This window comes from Tiliqua scincoides, chromosome 10 (assembly GCF_035046505.1).
Source record: "Tiliqua scincoides isolate rTilSci1 chromosome 10, rTilSci1.hap2, whole genome shotgun sequence".
NCBI classification, from domain to species: domain Eukaryota; kingdom Metazoa; phylum Chordata; class Lepidosauria; order Squamata; family Scincidae; genus Tiliqua; species Tiliqua scincoides.
In genome coordinates this window covers 12,499,834-12,522,361 of record NC_089830.1, presented here as the reverse complement: position 1 = coordinate 12,522,361, position 22,528 = coordinate 12,499,834, and the positions used below count along the sequence as shown (strand labels likewise).

Genomic DNA, 22,528 nt, shown 5'->3' with positions numbered 1-22,528 from the left:
CTCCCCACCTGCCCACCGCCCGCCCTCCCCCCACCCAGGAATGCCTCCCTCCCCACCTTCCTTCCCGCCCACCCCAGAGGCTTGCATCTGCCCAGGCTGAACACAGCTGAAAGAGCAAAGTCATGAACGTCAAGTGCAGTGATTCCCAAACTGAGGCTCCCTGGGAAGCCATGGAATCCAGCCAGGGGAGATGCAGAATCCTGGTGAAAATCTGCCACCCTATACACTATAGGATTGTAGCCCTAATGGGGAGCTGTGGCCAATGGCCCAGTAGGTCAAGGGAACTGCTAGTTGGAAAGGTTTGGGAACCACTGCCCAAGGGGGGATGAAAGTCAAGGTCATGTTGTGTCACAACAGTATTCTGCCCTCCCCCTCCAGGACCTCAGTCTCAAGCTGGAGATTATCCCCTTTTATTCTCCCAACAATCCCTGCCAAAGTATGCTGTACAGAGAGACAGTGGCTTGCTAAGGTGAGTTTCACTGCTCTGCTGGGCTCTGCACTTGGATCTCTCTGCTTTGAAAACAGGAGATCTGGCGGGGCCCCAGTGAGTTCACCATGAAGCTTGTTCCTGGTGAAATTAGTAGAGGGGGATGGGGAATCTTACCTTGGCGGCATAAGCTGACGGTAGCGGAACGTGCGCCAAAGCGATTCCATGCGGTACAGTTGTAGGCCAAGGTGAAGTCGCTGTCATGCGTTGGGTCGATCAGCAAAGCAGACAGCACCCCTTGGTCGGTCACTATGGTGTCCACCGTGAACCGATCTAGCGAGCCAGCATCCAGCACCCATTCACCCCACGACCAGGCCTGTTGCAAAGAGACAGGGGGGCAAATCAGAAGCCTGGACAGGTAGAAGATGATGGCTGCAATGCTAACCACACTTTCCTGAGAGTAAGCCCCAGTGAACAAAATAGGACTTACTTCTGAGTACACCTGGTTAGCCTCGTGCCCGATGGGTACCAAGCCCAAGGATCGACTCTAGACGCTACGGGGACGATTGGCCATTCAGAACCTTCCAAGGTTTTGTGGGAAAATCTAAACTAGGGATTCTTAACCAGGGTTATCCATACCCTTTGGAGGTACCAGAACCCAATGAGGGAGGTATGGGACTCAGGCTGCAATCCTAACCACACTTTCCTGAGAGTAAGCCCCATTGAACAAAATAGGACTTACTTCTGAGTAGACCTGGTTAGGATTGTGCTCTCAATCTCTGAACAATTTAAAAAAATTGTTGTTAGATTAGGTGATTAACTATTACCATTATTTATATGGATAAGATTATTAAGTATCACCACTGTCAATGCAGATTGAGGCATTCTGATCCTTGCTATCCATATGTAAAGTAGAACCCAGCTGCTGACAAAATAGTGGTACCTAATAGGACTGGTGATGATGCTGATTCCTACAGACTAGTGAAGAAGGTATGGGGACACACTGGGCAATCTATGGGGGGTGGGGGGTCTGTAATAGTAAAAGGGTTAAGAACCCTGAACTAAGCAGTGTGGGTTTAAAATCATGGGTTCAATATCTGTACATTCTAACTACTTTGGCACACATGCATTCCACCTTTTCATCCAACTTCACAAATAATATCTGGTTTCTTTGGCATATGACATACCCTACTGCCTTTCCAAAGACTGGGGCTGGCCTTCTGAGGTGAGGGGAGGTTGTACACAGCCTGCCCAGGCCTCAGAAGGTCTTTGAAAAGCACTTCCAGCTTTGGTTGAAAACCAGGGGTGCCTTCAGGACTCCAGAAGGTCTCCAGGAGGCTTTATGAGGTGCAGGGACACTGCAGGCTACCTCCTCGCACCTCAGAAGGTCAGCCAGAGTCTTCAGAAAGACATTTTGTGATAACCTGGAAGTGCCTCTCCAAAGGCTCTGGCTGAACTCAGAAGACCTCCTAGACACGACTTCCAGTCATGCCTGGGAGGTCCTCTGAGGTCCTCCAGTGGTTGGCAACCTTCAGTCTCGAAAGACTATGGTAGAAGCCTACAGCACCCGGTATTCCCAAGCAGTCTCCCGTCCAAGTACTAACCAGGCCTGACCCTGCTTAGCTTCCGAGATCAGATGAGATCAGGCATGTGCAGGGCAACAGTTGCTGCTCCAGTGTGGGCTTGCAATCCATGTTGAGTCAACTCCATGGATCACAACTCCATGGATAAGGAGGACCATCTGGTACATTCAGGCCTGGTTAAGGCATGAGGGTGGAGGGCAAAGGCGAGTCAAGCACTTACAATCCTGTCGGGGGGTGGGACGCTCCCCACCAAACACTCCAGCCGTGCCTTGGCCCCCACTGCAGTCTGCAGGCTTGGTTCCGCGCCGATAATGGGCGGCCCTGAGGAAAAGACAAAAATGACGGATGCAATCAGGTCTGGTCAGATTTCCGCCAGGCTCACTGCAATAGGTTGCTGGGCATGACCTGGTTCCAAGACCCCTCACCATTCACAGCTAGTGCCTTCTCAGCCACTCCAATGCGTGGCACGATGGCTTTGCAGACGTACATGCTGGCATCTTCCTGCGTCACAGCCTTGAGGTGTAGCGCGTTTCCATTGCTCGACACCTGTGGGTACAAGTGAATTCAGATTTATTTACTGAAATGAAGGGATCAGTGCTCTTTTTCCAGCCCAAAAAAGGATACCCGGCCTCAGTTATCTAACCAGGGAACAGAACATCCTAAACTGAAGGCCTGTTTGGACAGAAGGGCTTCACAATTTTTCTGAGGATTCAAAGTGGGTGGGTCTCCTGGTGCCACAACCAAAACTGTGTCCTGTGTGTTCACAGGCTCAGTTCAGGTGGGGAGGAAGGCAGAAAGGGGTGCCCCCCGTTGACCTTGGCAGACAGTCAGAATAAAGCAAAGGTTCTATATCTCTCTTACTACCACCATGGTCTTCCACCTGGCCCACTGTACTACGAGACAACAGGAGGGGGTAGAGGTTGGTGTTCCCAGATTTGTGTTTGGTAAATTACACACAACTTGGGAACCTGAACTCCTTCTTGGTCCAGGCTAGGGTGAGAGGTGGACTCCCCGCCCAGGTACAGGTGAAAGAGGCATCAGAACCAACACCTACAGTCAGGGGCTTGGGCTGGGAGATAAGGCGGGCTCCAACTGCAGGAAAAAAGAGGAAAACAGGGGTTAGGGGGGCCCATCGCTCAGTAGTAGAGACCTGCTTTCCATGCAGAAGGTCCCAGGAGTGGATTTTCTTTTTTTTCTTTTAAAGACAGCGCTTGCCTTCTTTGTGAATGGCTTTTTGCTTGACAAGCAGTTCATTAAACATTCTTCTTAAAATCTGCAGTTTTATACACTGTTGTCTTCAATAGTGTGAATGAACGTGTGTTTATGCATGTATTAAATAGTTTGTTTTCAAAAAATTTGTATGTAGATACACATCTGCCTGTGCTGCTTCATACAAGTACTTATAAAATTAATTGGGGGGAGCTTTAGAGTCAATTAAGGGTCTTGATCCGTGTGCATAATATAAAAAAACAAATTAAGCATGCTTTCTTGCTTCAGAAATGGTTATTTTTACTCATATGCAAATTGATGCAAAGGTAATGGATATATTAGTCACCTCGCTCTAATTGGGTGCAAACTCAGCTGTGAATGTGTCAAAAATATGGCACAAATGCCTAATTTTTACCACGATGATGGTCGCAGGTGGGAGGCCTTTGAGGTCTACCTGCTGGAACGGCAAGTGGGGTTACAGGAGAGAAGATCCTGGTGGGGGGAGCCCCACATCTGACCTGCCCACACTCAGTATCTGGCACCAATCTGGCACCAAGGTCACCCTCGTCATCTCCTTGTCCATCCTCCTCTTCCAAAGTGTTCCCACCTATCCCAGGATACACAGACCCAACCTGCCTCCTTCACTTACAATGCACATCCACCAGTGTGCTGCCGACGGCATTCGAGCCCTCGCACGACACGGGCTCCATGAAAAACGATTGATTGACTATCGCCTCATCGCTGTCCCCGTTGGCCTCCGGAATGGGCACATCTCCTTTGGCCCACCTGCGAAGGCATGCACTGGCATCAGACGAGCCCGGCTCATTGTAATCCCCAAAGCTGCCAGTAGAGGGCATCGCAGCAACATCACTATTGCTGTGTGATCTCTGGGAGGTTGGAGTCTGTTGGCCTTTTTACCTGTCGCCTGTCAGCTCCGGGTTGGAGGTGGCCGTGCAGAGAAAGCTCACTTTGCTACCCTCGGCGACCGTTTGCGGCCGCACCGACAGCATGACGACAGGGGGATCTGCAAGAAAGAGGAGCAGAGAGGCTGAAAACTCAAGAAGGGGGACGGAACCCACACCAATGTGCCCATCCCATCCCAGATCTACTCAGGCCTGGCCTATTTATTAGCTCCTACCCCTACATTTGCCTCCACTCTCCCATCCTTGCCCTTGTCTCTCGCTTTACCCCTGGGTAACAGCTGCTGGCCAGTATGGGTCTCCTTGAATTTGTGCCACCTCTGGAGGAGAGCGCAGTGTCTTCAAACTGCTCCGTTCTCCCTGGGAACAGGGGTTGGGATCTGGCATAACTGCCGGATCCCAGCCCAACTATCTCTCTCTGCCCGCCCACCCCCACCCACCCCCGGGGCTGTCCACTGCTCACCCACACCCCACCCAGGAATGCCTCTGTCCTGCCTCCTCCCTGACGCCCACTGCCTCCCCCACGCCTACCTTTCACTCTTGCATCGGCCCACCCAGGCCATCGCAAGACTCAGCAGGGAAGCCGCCACAGAGGCTGGATTCAGCCTCCATGTGTTGGCGCATCTCCTTGTGGCTTCTGGCACGTTAGCGACCCTCCCGGGCCGGCGCAATAAACTTGTGGCCCAAGGCACGGTTAGGATTGTGCCCTTTGTCTCTTTTAGGGGTTTAGCCAACTCTTGCTTCTGAACATCCTCGGACCTTCCCAGCCTTCGTCAAGGGCTCTGCTCTGACCATCAGAAAGGAAATGGGAGATCTTTGTGCTCCTAAGACAAGCCCAGGAGCACAGCCAGAGAAAAAGGTGGCAGCAGTGCTGCTTAGCAGTCTGTGAAACAAGAAGAGCCAATCAAGCTCCAAGCGTGCTTTGAAAAATCTGCCGGCTCACCTGGTGAACTACAGGAGGGAGAGAAGGGACGGAAGACTGCCGCTGGGCACAGGTGTCAGCTTCCGTGTGTCATTTGCAGGGATCCAATTGAGATCCAGCAGGGAGCTCCTGGAAAGATGAGGAATGATTTTATTCATTTGAAGAATGGAAGAAGCATATGCTGTTAGAGTTGGAAGGGAACTTGAAGAGCAGGGGCAAGCCAGGGCACAGGCCCCGCAATGGGGCTACTCAAGTCTGCGCTGGCTGAACCGCCACTTTGCAGCCTGACATGGAGGAAAGAATCTTCACCAGTCCCACCCCTCCCTGGGCCTGTCACTCCTGCACCCCGCCCCGGAATGACTTCCCCCTCCCCAAAAACCTGCACCACCACCTGGGGTCATGACTTACCTTTGGGTGCACTCTTCGCTCACAACAGGAGAGGCAGCTGAACGCTTTCCACATGCGCTGACTCCAGCGCACCCTCGGCATCACCTGGCAGGACAAAGTTCCAAACAACACAGTCCTGAGAGATGCCTGCATTGGCTCGGTCATGTCGTGAGAATGGATGATGGCCGGATCCCAAAGGATCTCCTCTATGGAGAACTCCTGCAGGGAAAGCGCCCTACAGGTAGACCACAGCTGCGATACAAGGACATCTGCAAGAGGGATCTGAAGGCCTTAGGAGTGGACCTCAACAGGTGGGAAACCCTGGCCTCTGAGCGGCCCGCTTGGAGGCAGGCTGTGCAGCATGGCCTTTCCCAGTTTGAAGAGACACTTGGCCAACAGACTGAGGCAAAGAGGCAAAGAAGGAAGGCCCACAGCCAGGGAGACAGACCAGGGACAGACTGCACTTGCTCCCGGTGTGGAAGGGATTGTCACTCCCGAATCGTCCTTTTCAGCCACACTAGACGCTGTTCCAGAACCACCATTCAGTGCGCGATACCATAGCCTTTCGAGACTGTAGGTTGCCAACACCCCTGGCATCTCTACTTGGCGCTGAGGCCCAGGGCTCATGGACATTCTTCACTGGGTGATGTAGATGTGCCTTATAGTACATTGGTGACACCCAGTGCCATTGCTCGGAGGGTTTAGGATTGGGCTCTTATTTCAAACCTCTGCTCAGTGCACGGCCACTGATCACCTAACTCAGTAATGGCAACCGACACTGTCTATATTGTTTTGCTTTTTAATTCATTTTTTTCTTTGTTGGTTTGCTTTTTAGAGGCAAGGAAGGCAGGATAGAAATGTTTAAAAGTAAATTTAATAAGAAAACAAATTACCTCCTAACAGTGAGGCAACACAAAGATAAAAACAGCAGATAAAGTGGCAGCACTAAAACCATCTATTCTAACCCAGTTAAGCACCTTGCAAAATAAAAATGGTTATTGCCTGGTACCCAATCCGACAAGGTAGAAACCAGATGAGCTTCCATTGGGAGAGCATTTGACAGGTAGGGCACCACAGCCAAAGAGATCCTCTCAGCAGAAGTAGCCCACCCCACCTCAGCACAGATGGCACCCAAGGTGTTCAGAGAATGACTGCCCAAGGTGACCCTCTTCCATGATCAGACTAGGGAGCGGATGATCTTGCAAAGAATAAGGGAAACAGGAGGGAATTTGGCAGAGGCAGACAGAGAGACAGTGCAAAAGAGAGGCAAAGAAATAAAGAGAAGAAGGAAAAGGGTGAGCAGAGGAGACCAAGGCCAACAATTCCTTGCACGAAATCATTTGTGTCAAAATCTTCCTTGTGCTGCTGTATCAAAGGGTCTTCCCTCTTTTCTTCTGTCTTTTGTTAAGAGAGTATTTAGCTTCAGGGCTCATCTGAAAATTGTATTTTTTAATTAATTAATATGTCAATTTTCACACTCTGCCAGGTGTTTAGATGGGCATTTTTTATTTAAAGTCTCAGGAGTCTGAATTCCAGTCAAGACTTTAGGAGCTAATGAAGTATTATGCTAATATGTGATATGCTCCCTTCTGTGACAGACAGAAAGCACCTAGTGACACCAGAACACTCATTCCGACACTGCTGAATTCCAGGGCCTAAATCTGGTTTATACTTCCACATCAGCCATGGTCCTGATTCTGCAGGTATTTGACTGATTGCGAATTCAAAGCACATATTGTACTCACCAGATCTTCCTTGTAGTATTCTGGTGGGTGCTTTCCTGTTGGCAAACACAGCCTGGCACAGTGGCACATAAAGCCCTGGATGCCTTTTTTGCTGTGCTTGATGAAGACCCGCTGTAAAATGGCCTTGGTGGCAGCACCAACCACTTTGCCTTCCTCATTGACATCCCTGCTTTCAAGACCTGAATGGGTGAGAGAGAAGGCCAATCAATCAGAGATGCCTGCTGGACCTTTTTCTTCTTTTAACTACAAAGTCTGTTTTGTTCTCTTATTTGTTTGTGCCTATCTCCATGCACTGGAAATCCTCTTTTCTTTCCAACTTCCTCAGTCCATCCCAAGCCACCACTGCCCTCTCTGCTTTTTGACCTCTCTATCTAACTGTGCCTTATGAGTGGGCAGAAAAAGACAGCTTCACGTAATTTTTATTTATTTTTTCAATAGATTTCTATCCTGCCCTTCTCCAGAACAACAGGAAGTCCAGGGTGGGTCACAATCACAAATTAAAATTCCAGAAAAAAACAAATTACAATGAACTTAAAAATATATCAAAATACAATAAATAAATCATGAAGTTTAAACAACCCCCCCCCCCCCAATAAGGTCAATGGAAAAGCAAAACAAAATCAACAGGTACCAAGGTACACAATAATTGTGCACTGTTTTTGTTCCCCTCCCCCTAAAAAATGTGGATTTGAATGTAAATTGTGATGAAAGAGAAGGGTTAAAAGGACTCAAAGCCTAGCAGTTAGTGACGGCCCTTGATCTCTTGCTGTCCACAATATTCTTCCTATTGGTCCGTTTGGGATTAACTGGGAAAAAATGATAGCTTTCTCTGCCACCTAGGGAGCTGAGTCAGAAGGAGGCTACCTTGGGGACCCTCCCTCCTTGGTGAACAGAGAGCCCAAAATCTAGTGGGTTCCTTTTCTTCTGGAAGTTAAAACAGTCATGTAATGAGATTATCAGAGACCAGTGATGAACCTGCTCCTTCCTGGATGAACTTGGACCACAAAATCCTTAAAAAATATAGGGAGTTTATGAAAGGGCAAAGCTGCACTCCTCACTTACACATGAAGTAGGCAGGAAAATCTTCTCCTCTTAGGAAGCTCCCATTAATATGAGCCAGGTGTCCTAGAGAGACAGTGGAATAAATAGGAAGTTACTCTTGGAAAACCAACCTGAATCAGTATTAGCTTATGAGGGAGTGCTCTGAAGTGGTTGTAAAGTGCCATGAGACCTCTGGAGAGACCCATCTTGAAGGACAGCTTCAGTGCTCAGGGGATGCCTTTTGGGACTTCCTTCATGGTGTTGCCATCGACAATGGATGGAATGTTGATTCTTGGACTGTCAAGACAGCACCTAGGACTGCCAGAGATCTCCCTAGGTCAGTGTTTCTCAAACTGTGGGTCAAGACCCACTAGGTGAACCGAGAGCCAATTTCAGGTGGCTCCCCATATCATTTCAATATTTTGTTTTTACTATATTAGACTTGATGCTACCATTTGGGGAAATGTGACAAACTTGTACTTTTTACAGGCTAGAATGTAACACAGTAAATGGGACTTACTCCTGGATAAGCACAGGTAGGATTGCAGCCTATGACTGTGAAAACGTTTCCTGCTTATTGAATGCAAATCTTAGAGAACTTTTATAAAATGATGTATAGATGGTGTCTGACTCCAGGTAAACTGGCAAAAATGTATTAATATACCAAATAGATGTTGGAAGTGTACAAGACAAGAAAGAATGTTCTACCGTATGTGGTGGACTTGTACAAAAGCAAAAATATATTGGACTTTGATACACCAGCAAATGCAGTTGACATTTAAGGTAAATTTACAGATGAAACAAGACACTATTTTGTTGGGAATATTGGATGATTCAATTCAGAAAGACTATGAAACTATGTTTTTATAGATGACAACTGCTGCAAGAATATCGTATGCCAAATACTGGAAAGTTCCAGAGATACCTGTAGTGGAAGAACGCTGGCTAAAGGTATTGAATTTGACAGAAATGGATAAACTTATAATACTTCTTAAAGATAAGCCAGTAAAAACTTTTATGGACAATTGGAAACCATTCATGGACTTCCTGCGCATTGAAGGGAGAATGGGTCAAATAATCTATGGATTTGATGAGTAGATAGGGGATTTAACTTTTATGTTTTTCTCATTTTTCTTTTTCTTTTGAAAATGTACATTTTAAATAAGTGTAGATTGTTTAAGATGTGATGACTAACTTTTTTGTATGATTTGTAGTAGTAGAACAAAAAAATGTAGTTTGAGATCTCCACACTTGCCACACAACTTGTAATATCTTTATTCTTTTTAATTTGTTTGTATTTGCATTTATTAAAAGAAAGAAAGAAAGAAAGAAAGAAAGAAAGAAAGAAAGAAAGAAAGAAAGAAAGAAAGAAAGAAAGAATTTCCTGCTTGATGATGTCACTTCAGAACATCATTTCCGGTGGGTCCTGATAGATTCTCATTCTAAAAAGGAGGTCCTGGTGCTAGTAGTTTGAGAGTCATTGCCTTAGGAGGTTGTGAGCTGAGATCAGTGTTCTCCCTGTGTGGCACATGTACTGTACCGAGAAGCAATAAACAAGGGGCATCTTTTAAGCATCAGAACCCACTTTTTTAAACGATACTCTATCAGGACCCACTTAGGTTTACCAGACTTTAAAAAAAGAGGTCTAGAAAGAAAAATCTATTTATTTATAAGGGATAATAACCAGAAAAAGACCCTGAAACATTTATCTCCCTATATTTACACGTGCTTGCAAACTGCAGCAGTTGGGCTCTTTGTAGGGTAATATGTAACTACAGTATCTGATTTTTGAATAGCCTCAGGGCTTGAGGAAATAGCTCAGCGGTTCTCAAACTCGCTGGGAGTCCAAGAACTGCTTGTAAGTGGCAGGGACTGAGAGAGGGGATGTGCCCCAGTGGCGCCGCAGTGGTAGTGGTGCCGCAGGCACCCAGAGGCTTGCGTACCTGAGGGGGTCTGCCAGCCTTGGAGAGGGTCCGAGAGGCCTGCAGCTCCCTCTGCGGGTCTCCCCCAAGCTTCATTTCAGTGACTTTTGGTTTACTGTGGCACTGCCGGGGCATCCATTACTAGGTCACTCCCCTTAAGGGGAAATGACCCGTTTTATGTTCCTACATAAAACCCACCAAAATTCAGGTCACAACCAAGCAGTGGGTCCTGACCCACAGTTTGGGAACCACTTGTATAAACTATTCTTGTAGAGAAGCCAGTGGTCCCCTGTTCCTGGCACTGGGTTCTAGATTCTGCACCAAGAGACCTGTTGAATCAAAGGGACGTCTCTGTTCAGTCACCCAGATATCACAAGTTCTCGCACAGCCAAATGCTGACCTAATGTTTTTTAAGCCAAAATACACTTTTGCCAAAATACAAACAAGCAAAAATCGTCTCCAACAATTAGGATGGTTTTCAGGGGTGCTCTGCAGTTTGGGAGGATCTGCCAGGTGAAAAAGAGGGGGCGTCTTTCAAACAGTCACACTGCTTATTGGATTAGAGAAATGGGTGGGGGCTGATGTTCATCAATGAAGTGAGGGATGCTCCTTGACTTACCCACAAAGCAAGCTGCCACCTTGAATATTGCTGCCTCCTTCACACAAGGATGGAACACACAGCTCAGGGCAGCACCCCTAATGAGATCTGGGCTGTAGGTCTTGGTCTTGCAGAAAATAACAATGAGAACTGGCATCAGGCATGTTTGTGCAAAGGGAACACTCTGTACTGATCCTACCACCCTTCTATCACAAATAAACTAGTGAAACCCAGGAAGTTGGATGTAGACTAAGCAGATCTGAGTTCAAATCCATGCTCATCTATGAATTTCACTAGAGGACTATGGGACAACGAACATCATACTACCTTATAGTGTGATGTGGAAATTCCCCATGGTATATGAGAAAATTTATACAGGTTGAGTCTTGGCATCCATGAGGGTTCCGTTCTGAGAACCCCTGCGGATGCCAAAAATCATGCTAAATGAAATCCATTTAAAAAACAATGTCCCTTTTCTCAGTGGTTTAAAAACAGCTTCACTTAACATTGTGAGGGAGAGCAGAAGCAGAAAGCAGACAATCTCTCTCTCTCTCTCTCTCTCTCTCTCTCTCTCTCTCTCTCTCTCCAGGTGCTTAGAAAGGCCTCACTCCTAGGCAGTGACACTTCCCTTCACCTGAAGCACAGGGAAAGAATGCAAAGAGGGAGGCAATAATCACTTCCCTTTGTATTCTTTTGAGTGCTCCAGTGGGAAGGGAGGGGTTGCTTGCCTGGGAGTGAAGCCTCTCTAAGCCCTTGGAGAGAGATTACAATGGTAAGTGAGGCTATTGTTAAAGGATGTTTTTCCTTTAATTTAAAGGACCATTCTCATCACACTGAAATAAAATTGAAGGTGAAAAATCCTCAGCTAATGATATTATACCTGTATGAGTTTTGTTGAGATAAAGCTCAGTAAGATAAAGCTTTGTAAGTAGTTCTACTCTATTCTTGACGAACAGGTGGGATTTAAAGTGGTACCCTGGGAAGGCAGCAACAAAGACTTACCAAATGCTTGGCAACATGGTAGAGCACGAAGTGAAGGTCGTGGCTTTGGGGCTTCACGTACCTCCTCACTCTTGGGACCAGCACTCTGAGATAGGCCATTGCTTCCTGCAGCACATGGAGTCAAAAAAGATCATATCCTAAGGCAGGGGCCTCCAAACCCTGGCCCGGGGGCCATATGTGGCCCATGGAGAGCCTCTATCTGGCACACGACCAGCCTCTTGTTCCCTGAAAGCCTCTGGCCCACTTGGCAGAACATGACTAGAACAGTGCTCTGGTTGCGTCTGGAGGGTGGCTTCTGGTCTGAAGGGCCGGAGAGGTTGAATGAATGAGCCCATTCATTATTTATTCACTCATCTAAGTTCCATCTCTGATTTATTTATATAAATGTTATATTTAATTTTTTTTCCCGGCCCTCAATACCGTGCCAGATATTTGATGTGGCCCTCTGACCAAAAAGTTTGGAGAACTCTGTCCTAAGGCGTCCTTTGCACTGGAGAAGAATTTTTCTCCTATGGAAGGCTTCTTATGGAAACCTCAGGAAACAATCCTAGCCAGGGGAAACACCAGCATACTGTCACACACACCAGCACACAGGCAGCCCCACCAGTGCAGAAGCCTGACAGGTGCTGCACTGACACAAGCACAGCAGTACACCAGAAAGCCATGCCCCACCACCAACAGGTTGAAGAAAGTCCCTGGCCACAACCTCACCAGCAGAGAGGTTGAAAAAGGGGGGAGGGAAGCAAGGTGGGAAAGATAAAGTTAGATCCCAAAATCCCTTTCTGAGCTGTACATGCCCCCAGTGGCTCCAAAGCTGGCAACGTAGCTTGTGTAGCTCATAGGAGTCCCATGAAGTAGCTGGTATAGCCCTGCACAGGAGTCATGCCATGCGGGTAAGTCTTTCAGTGGTCTGTTACCCTGCACATGCCCGATCTTGTCTGATCTCGGAAGCTAAGCAGGCTCAGGCCTGGTTAGTACTTGGATGGGAGACCGCCTGGGAATACCGCCTGCTGTAAGCTTATACCATAGTCTTTCGAGACTGAAGGTGGCCAACCATCTCACCCCCCACACACACACACAGTTAACCTCTCCAACATGATGGCACATTGGACTCAGCAGACAAAGCAATCAGCACAGCGGCCGCATAGCATCAGGCTGTAAGGTACCCTATGTCTACGTTTGCAGCAGGACCCTATCACCCCGAGTTGGGGCGCCTTCTCCCTGATGTGCAGCAAGACACAAGGCCTGGAGAGGTTAATCAAAGAGCTATTTAGGACTGAAGCATGCTGGGCAAATGTCTAGATCTCCGTCTACCATTGTGTGATCCTTAGAGGAAGGTCGGAGTACACATGTACGTACATAGGAAAACTAAACTATTCAAGCATTCAGCTAGCTAGCTTGCAAGAAAAGAGTAATACAGTGGAAACTGGTTATTTCTCAGGTACTTCGAGTGGACTGGAAACAGGTTTGTTTCATGTCAGCTTTGAGCTGGAAAACATGCGCTAGATCTACAGGTGAAGCCTCATTATTCGCGTGAGTTCCATTCCAAGCACTTAAGTGGATGGCAAAAAAACATACTATAGCAAATCAATTTTTAAAAAAAATTAAAAAAAGTTTTTTGGCTCAGGTGATTTAAAAACAGCCTTGCTGATCTTTGTGATGTAAGATCATTAAGAAGACAATCCATCAATCAGTCCTCCAATTCACTCCGCCACTCCCTTCACCAATGCAAAGTGATCACCTTTCTTTCATGTGCTCAGGGGGAAGGGAGGGGTCACCTGGAGAGAGAAGGATTGATGGATTGTCAGCCAGCTGCCTCCCCTCTCATTAAGGAGGCTATTGTTAAAGAACTGTTCCGATTTTTAAACTGATTTTAAAGGCATGCATTTTCCCCCTTCTCCAGGGATCAGCACATTCCTTCTCATTTGCAGTGGCCATTCATGCTGAGTCAAATCCGTGTATAACAAGACTGGACCTGTATATTTTCTGATGTCAGAAAGCCAAGATATAACAATGGCAATGGCATTGCTAGATGGGTGCGGGCCACACTGCATACGTGCACGGAGAGTGATACCACTACTCACCCAAATTTTTAAAATCTTTGTATTTCCAAATAATACAATCATGTTATATATCAATCAAAGCATAATTTCATGTATGAAGTTCATGTAACTTCAATGAAACAAACCTTAAACTAGCTCTTTTCCATCAAAAGTTATAAAAAAAACAGCGGGGGTGGGGTGATGGTACAATGCCACTCAAAGCATTGCCCCCCCCCCCCGTCGCATGGGAGGAGATCCATCACAGGGGTGATGCGCTGGCGTCCCGCACCGGGTGACACAAACCCTGGTGACGCCACTGCAGAGAGGGAAGCAAATTAGTCAAGACAGGACCTGCAGGGGGAATGAAGCCGAAGACGGTGGTCAGTCTTGCGAAGCCAACATGTACAAGAAACCCTTGAGCAGGGCCAGCCCATTCATGAGGCCAGCTAACGCAGATTGGTGGGGCTGCCCATCTCTGCCTGCCTGCCTACCTCCACTGCTCCTCCTCCTCCTCCTCCCACTCCCTGCATTGGAAAGGGAAGAAGGGATAGAGAAGAGCAGAGGAAGAGAAAGCTGGAGGGCAGGAGAGAGTTGAACAAGAACATGGGGAAGGGGAGGAACAGAGACTGGCACATCATCAGTTAAAGGGGGACAATATTTGGCATGCTGCCTTAGGAGGTCTTGGGCCTGCCCTGCCTATCCTTAGCATCATCCTTCCCCCACGGGCACAGCAAGCAAGAGTTGAGCTACAACATGGGAGAATTTCCCAGAACAGTCAATGGCAGGTCACCCCCGGCAACAAGAGTCTTGGTCCCTGCTCTTGGAGGTGATTCCTCTCTCCTGCTAATGTAAGTCACGCAGGTGGCCACTCACCTCCACCACCTCACTCTTATCCTGGAGATGAACAAGAATGTTCACCATTTCAGAAATGGCTGCTTCTGTTGTATGTGGGAGCCACTGTTTCCCCTTCCGGCTCCGAAGCAACCACAAGTGCTTTATCACTAGGGCACGGACGCTTGCTTCCTCCTGCAAATAGGAAACAAATAGGAAGAGTCACCAGAGGTTGATACTTGCCAGGTTTCTAATCTCATAAGAGCATAAGAAGAGCCCTGCTGGATCAGGCCAAAGGCCCATCTAGTCCAATTTCCTGTATTTCACAGGCCCACCAGATACCTCAGGGAGCACACAAGACTGCATGCTGGTGCCACTCCCTTGCACTTGGCATTCTGAGGTAGCCTGCTTCTAAAAGCAGGAGGTTGCACACACCAATCATGGTTTGTAACCTGTGATGGACTCTTCCTCCTTACATTTGTCCAATCCCTTTTTCAAGGTATCTAAGCCAGATGCCATCACCACATCCTGTGGTAAGGAGTTACAAAGAATAATTACAGTTACTGAGTGGGTGGGTAGATAAATAAATAAATACTTTCTTATATCTGTTCTAATTCTTCCAACACTAAATTACTGGTGACAATGTGCAACAGAGATGTTGTTTCTGGTTTTAGCCCTTCATTGTCTGTGGCTACAAGGATGAGGAGCCCATGTCTCTTCTCCTGAATTTAGCACACACACTCTTGATAGCGTGCCCAGTACCAAGGAACTCCATGGGTCACCTGTACAGTGTCTGAAATGACAATCTAAAACACTCACATGGTCAACAAGAGCAGAGTAGGTTGCAGACAACATTCTGATGTAGCTGGTTTCTTCCTCCCCTGTGATAGAGGACAAGGTGCTCTCTAACACATCCAAAATTTTGGGGAGGGCTTCTGGCTCGCTCACACCCAGCTGATTGAAGAGAGCCAGCTGTATGCACCAGGGGCTCTTCATCTAAAACAAAAGAGGTGGCTCATTTAAATATATACAGTCAGTTCTTGTTATCCTCTAGGGCAGGTTCCTGGAAAATCGAGTGGATACCGTGCTAGCAGATACTGAATCATTGAGCCTATGGGAAACATGGGGTTCGGTTCCAGGGAAACCTCTTCAACATATACTCTATGCACTTTATGAACCTGATGTCTATAGGGTTAGGTGATAGCGAAGGCTCATCAACATCTGATGCTTCCGCCTCTGTGCTGGCTGTCCCTTGACTAGTTCAAGGTTGCTGACCCAACAACAAGCCTCATAGTTCAGCAGTGGGAAGGGGGTAGCTTCACCTGTCCTCGTCCTCAACCTGACTCTTGGCTCCTTACCTAGGCTTGCCCCAGAGCAGCCCTCAGGTACCCTTCCATTGGCCTCTCATCATCGCCATTCTGAAGTCCCCAAGATGGTGCCCAAGATGGCAGGGCAAGTCAGGAAGTGGACACAAGTGTGCCCAACCATTCTCCATGGGCCAATCCCAAAGTCCCTTTGGTATCCAAAACTGACCTAAAGTAGACAACTTTCTAAAAAACTGACTGGATGCAATTACGCCCATTCCTTCCATATACTGTTGGCCATATACTGTATACTGTCTCTTCCTCTCAGCCCTGCAGAGCACCAACACTGCCTTCTGCTCACGAGGAGGCCACTGTCTCTTCTCCTCCTCCTCATGCAACCTCTCTTGCCCCCACCTGCCTGCCTGCTCTTAGCTGCACTGCTCCCCATCCCAGTGCACCAGCACTATATTCACAGGTAATGAGAACAGAGTCAGATAACTAGAAGTAGGTAGCAATTCTGCCCCTCGAACATCAGCAAATGCACATATAAAGAGGAACTGAACTGAACTATCATGGGTGCAGCTTCTTTTATTACAGAGTTCCCACCACCTGATAGGTGCAGAGAGGAGTATACCCATCCCAGCAATCTTCTGTCAAAGTCCCTGTGGATATGCAAGAATGGAATCTGTGCATGTGCCGGCCAACTATCTGAGGAGTTACATTTTTATTATCCCTGTCTTTCGAGGATGACTTACCAAATCAGATTCAAAGATCAGGGAAGAAAGTCCTCTGAGGCTCAGCTTCCGAACCCCAAGTTTCCCATGATCCAGCCACTGAAGGAGAGAGTCTTTTGACATGATGTTTCCAAGCTCCTTCACACGGTTCAGGAGCAACTGAAAGCCCAAGAAGGACAACAGAAGCAAATTAATTGGGGTGAACACTTTGGTTCACCTTGTTGAGCTCTTTGCAGATGAGTGTTCATGGCTTTATCCACCACATACAGATGCAGAGGGCACAGCTATATCACTGGTTTAAATTTGGTGAAAAGCCATTTCCTCTCCTCAGAGCATCCTGGGAACTTTATTTCTGTGAGCGGAGCCAGAAAACTCTTGCATTGGCAGTGCCATCACAATTCTCAAGATTTGCTGGAAGGAACTGCATCAGTTGAACTGAACAGGAAATGGATAGAAGTTTAGAGCATAGAGTTGCCTGGACACACCCAGAAACATCTATCACAGTCTCTTCTGCAAGCTGAAGCAAAGACTCAGAGTGAATTCCAAGTCATTCACATGCCTTGTCTCCCTGACCTTGAGGTCAGAGATTCAGGGCAAAGCCAGCCCAGAGGGTATAAAATTCACACACCACTCTGTAAACACATGTAGACTCTAACTGATCATTTGATGCCCTGTAATGGTGCCCATAATTTGCCATCCACATGCCAACCAATCTTTAGGACCATTGGTTTCCATAGCAGTTACATGGCCTAATCCAGTGGTTCCCAAACTTTTTTGACTGATGGCTCTCTTGATCTACTGGGCCATTGGCCGTGGCTCTCCATTAAGGCTACAATTCTATAGAGGCAGGTTTTTCACAAAGATTCTGTGGCTTCCCTAGCTGGTTTTCATGGCTCCCTGGGAAGCCACAACTCACAGTTTGGGAACCACTGGCGTAATCCTATCCAGGGAAAGGCTGCAGGGTGCATCGCCACTAATGAAGCCTCTCAACTACTGCAGTACCCCTCACCTTGTGGTAGAGCATCACTGCTGTTTCATAGAGCCATGCATGCTCTTCAGCCCCAAAGATAAGCAGAAGGAACTGAATGATGCCAGGGACCAAGGAGTGTGAGCTGGAGAGGAGAATCCTGGAATAGGTAACAGGACCATGCAAAAAAAAGAAAGGAAAAGAAAAAGAGGCACTAAAGATGTCAGTGGAAGACAAATGATGCACATTCACATCCCACAACTTCAGCTATCTGACACTCTTTGAGAAACCCAGCAGTCTTCCTCCTACCTTACTAAGCTGGACAATCCCTCACTAAAAGATTGAGGACTGCTCAGCTGATCCCAGCACTCGGTTTCCTCTGTCACGATTCTCACGATGTTACAGAGAAGCTGGAGTGTTTTCAGCGGCTCTCTGCAAGCAAGATAAAAGAAGTAAGACCAGGAGGGTCACTGCCACAGATACACCAGGAGTGTGACTAAGGGTCCCACTTCTATAGAATCCAAGAGTTTCATTTAAGTCAGAAATGGAACAAGTTGCTGTCTCAGGAGTAATCTTCTTCTTATTTTGAGAGTGTGAGATTGTAAGGTCAATTTCCCAGATGAGCGCATGTCCAAGGGAACCCCGGCCTGGGTGCCAAATCCGGGATTCCAACAAATCTGTGCGCCCGGTGAGCAGACCTTACCGTTCAGCCTGGGCGCTGCATGTGGTCCTCCACAATTAGGAGACAGAGATGCTCTGGGCAGTCGCATGTGCCTGAATGTCCTGTCACGTGGCCTTCTGGGACGCCAGGCAGCAGATGTGACTGCCCAGAGCGTCCCCCAATCATGGAGGATTACACATGGCGCCTGGGTGGAACGGAAAGATGTAGTCCAAACAGGAACTGCTTTTCCTGTGTGTGGCGGTAGTGAGTTTGGCCACTGCGGTCCAAGAGGAAAAAAGGGCCACATGCTGGGCAAGTGGCCATGGCTGAGTTGTAGCCTCCATGCCTTGCAAGCACCGTGTTCCAGATTCAATACCTGGCATGGTCAATCCCAAAGCTAGCACCAAAACCCAAAAGATCTCTTGCAGAGACAACTTACCTCACATTGCTGCCGTCCTTCAAGGAGACCGAGATTTGCCCCAGCAATGTCAGAAGCAACTTGGGAAACTGCTCTCTCACCCTTCTTTTGTTGGCAGCAGCACAGAGAAATGTCCTCATGGCTTGGGTGGCATGTTGCTAGGAGAAAAGGAAAAAGAGATGCCCGGTGCTCTTACAGCTTCTTCTTTGTCCTGGACCAGAATGTCATGCAGCAGAGGGTGAGATCCTGTGTGTATGCACCTGCTCATCTCTCTCAGCTGCAGGGGGAGTCCTCCACTGCAATCTGCCTGGTACCTGCCGGGGACTGGGCTCGTCCTCCACCCCCTTCCCCTCACTTCCTCACCAACCCAAACTCCAGCTGAGGCAGGGTTGGCCCAAACCTGACCGAGGGAGAAAAATACACCTTCCTGGTCATGAAAGCTGGGCAGAAGGTTTCCTGCACAATCCCCAGTGATAGGAATGGATCCTGCCTCTTTTTCTTTCACAGCCTCCACTCATTTCACTAGGACTTGAAGAAAAGGGCATCCCCATGGGGTCAGATGGGTTTGTCTCTCACTCAGCCACAGTTCAAAAATCTCTCACCTGCAGTGAGCACTTCATATTGTCTCTTGGCAGGTCTCCCATATTGGAGTTTGCAACAAAGTGGTACTCTTGTAGCTGTACCAGCGGGGAGGTCATAAGGCTAGGCAGATAATGGTAGTGGGATAAGGTGTTCTCTCTATCTTTTCTATCTTCTGGTAAAGCATACCTAGAGGACAATCCTCAGGCTTTACTTCCTTCCTGCTCTCTCTCCCCCTTCCCCTCAAAAGGCCATGGAGCTAGACAGACTAGCTATGGGATTCTCTCAAACTCACATGCATGTTTCTTAAATTAACTGATGTCTGAGTCTTGAACTCAAGTCTCATACAAAGCTGCCGATCTCGGCTTTCCTGCAAAATGCATCTTTTGGGGTTTGGTCTCTGCCAACAACCCAGCATTGGATGGAGAGCTACATTGCAAAGATGTCAGCAACAGCAGAGATTTTCAACCCTTTTCATTTCACGGTACACTGACAAGGTGCTCAAATTGTCAAGGCGTACCATCAGTTTTTGGACAATTAACAAGGCACATTGCACTACAGGTGCGGGGCTTGCACACCCCAACGGCCCTACAGATAAATGACCCTCTCCCAAACTCCTGCAGCACCCCTGTGAACCACTGGCAGCACACCAATGTGCCATGGCACACTGGTTGAAAATCCCTGTGCTAGAGTATACCAGATCAAGAGCAGTCCCTCCAACAGAAATCAGTTCTCTCTTTCCTTCCTGACAAAAGGAGAGCACATCATGCACGAGGGACAGTCATTCACACTTGTGGTTCAAACCCTGAAATCATATTCTGGATTGTTGTGGATATTAACATTCATTGATATTGAAGAAGTTGATATTCTCCAGGGTGAATTTTGGTGTGTAGATTTTGCCCTCAGTACCAACTCCCGTGGCTTCTCTCTCCTTGCGTGGAGCTGCAGGATATACTCATACGCTACCGGGAGAAGGGAATTGTGACACAGTTCCACAGCACAGCTCTTACCACACTTGTCTGCTCTTCTGGCTTTCCCCGCATCTCATACATCAGGGCTTCAAGGAGCAGGGTTGTATCGGCACAGGCAAACACCACTGGCCAGTGCTCCTGACAAGCGCTGTGAATTGAAAAACAGACAGTTAGGTCCCTTGGACCAGGCGTGGCAACATCTGCCTATCTTACTGATGGCCCCCTCCAACCTGGAGTCAGCCTTGGTGCCGCCCTATGTAGCATGCTCTTTGGCAAACTACAAGCCCCAGGATTCCTTACTTTCTTCTGGCATTCCTACATGTCAGATGTACCCACAGGGAGCAGTAACTCAGCAAGAAGAACTGTAATAATCATGAACACTGGAATCCCAGAGAGAGTGCAAAACTGCCTGATACCATCTCACTTAGCATTGCCTATTCTGACTGGCGATGGTTCTTCAGCATTTCCGAGAGGGGTCAAATCCACTTTCCAGCCCTACCAGCAGATGCCAGGGATTGAACCCAAGTCATTCTATGTACAAAGCGCGTGCCCTATCACTGAGCTAGGGGCTTTCCCATACATGATGCAGAACATATGGCAGTCAATGAGTTATGCCTGCACAGTGAATCCAACTTTACAGATTAATAGTGATGCCAAATGGGCACACTGTTAGTTCGGATTTTTGGAGCGGCAAACAACAGACAGGAGAATTCAGAGGACTTCTGACAAAAGTAAACCTTTACTCGTTTGCAAACGGGACCCCCACACACACAGGTGGAGGATCCCAAAAAACTACAATGATGCAGGTTTTATAGGGTATTCTAGATAGGGGAGGGGTACAAGAGCACACAAAGAGAGGAGAACATCCATGGGAAAATTAACAGACCAACAGGCAAAAGAACAACATTTGGCATTTCTTATCAGTTCAGGATGTTGATTTGAGAAGGGCAGTTTGACGCGCAGAGACACTTTGTTTACAGACCTATCCATTGCAGAGGATCTGGTGCTCTATCAACATCCCTTTTACCCTAACCCTTTCATCCTGATTTGTTTCTTGCCATTGTTTATGGCTTTCTGTTCATCCTTGGGGCCCATACTGCAGCCAGCTTGTTTTCTGAGAAGGATATTAGATGCTGGCTGGTATCATTCTTGGACAAGGGTCAGAGAGGGGCTTTTAGTCAGAGCATTTGGGCCTTGTGGGTATTTCAATATTGTGAGCTGGGCATTTTGGGGACAATAGGGAATCTTTTTGATGGAGTAGCTGGACTGATAGGGCAATTTTTACATCAACTTACTGATCAGGACCAGGAATTTTTCCTGACATCACTTCCGGTGGGTCCCAGACATTGTCATTCTAAAAAGTGGGTCCCAGTGTAAACATGAGAGAACCACTGCCTTAATTCAAAACAGGCCAATGAGACATCTGGGGGGGGGGGGTTGACACCCTAGTGACCAAAATTCTGGAAAGCGTGGCTTTTAGGAATAATGCCATCATGTTAGGAATAATACCATCATGAGACCATTTGATGCAGAATTTCATCTCTTGCTTGTGGGGAAATATTCACTGCATTAATTTTCTGGCCATTATTATTATTCACTTCATGTCATGATTATTACTTTCTCTCAGTCTCACCTACCTCACAGGGTTGTTGTGAGGACAAAATAAAGGGAGGAACCACACACACCATCCTGAGCTGCTTAGAGGAAGGGTGGTATAAAAATGTGAATGAATTAATATGATTAATTAATAATTAAATAATTATGTTGCATGAGGAGACAAAAAATTATGGGCCCCAGGTGTCAAGTGACCTAGCTACGCCACTGTATATATCTGAGGATATCTGGAGGCCATTACTTGCTATAAAAACATAAGCTAAATGAAGTGTTGATATGCAGATACTTTGTATATGTATGTGTGTATAAATATACATTTCCTCCCCCCCCCCTTTTTTTAAAGTATGGAACTCATAAGCATGTATCCATGTAATGCTATTTTTGGGGGGTTCTGTTTAAGCAATAAAAATAAAATAAAATGCCTGTACAGGTCTCCAGTGCCTACAGAACTGCCACTAAATCTCAGCCAGGCACAGAAGCATGAGCATACATAATGAGCCTATGGGTGCAATCCTAACCCCTTATGTCAGTGCTTTCCAGCACTAAGGGCCATGCAGCTCCGAGGTAAGGGAACAAACATTCCCTTACTTTGAGGAGGCCTCCATGAGTGACACCCAACTGCAGGTTGCAGCACATGTTCCATTGGCACTG

The 22,528-nt window shown here is 47.4% G+C and overlaps 1 protein-coding gene across 1 annotated transcript in view; it reads right to left on the bottom strand.

The window, feature by feature from the left end:
* Positions 1 to 620: 620 nt before the first annotated feature.
* LOC136661488 (kin of IRRE-like protein 1) overlaps positions 621 to 22,528 on the bottom strand; it is a gene marked incomplete at its 3' end in the record, with an annotated part of 38,523 nt that continues 16,615 nt past the window's right edge. The window contains exons 6-11 of the mRNA XM_066638770.1: positions 4,138 to 4,235; positions 3,869 to 4,005; positions 2,966 to 3,102; positions 2,436 to 2,556; positions 2,231 to 2,331; positions 621 to 803 (exon numbers count right to left, since the gene is read on the bottom strand). Coding sequence (XP_066494867.1) covers positions 621 to 803; positions 2,231 to 2,331; positions 2,436 to 2,556; positions 2,966 to 3,102; positions 3,869 to 4,005; positions 4,138 to 4,235 — 777 coding nt within the window. The remainder of the gene's footprint in view (positions 804 to 2,230; positions 2,332 to 2,435; positions 2,557 to 2,965; positions 3,103 to 3,868; positions 4,006 to 4,137; positions 4,236 to 22,528) is intronic.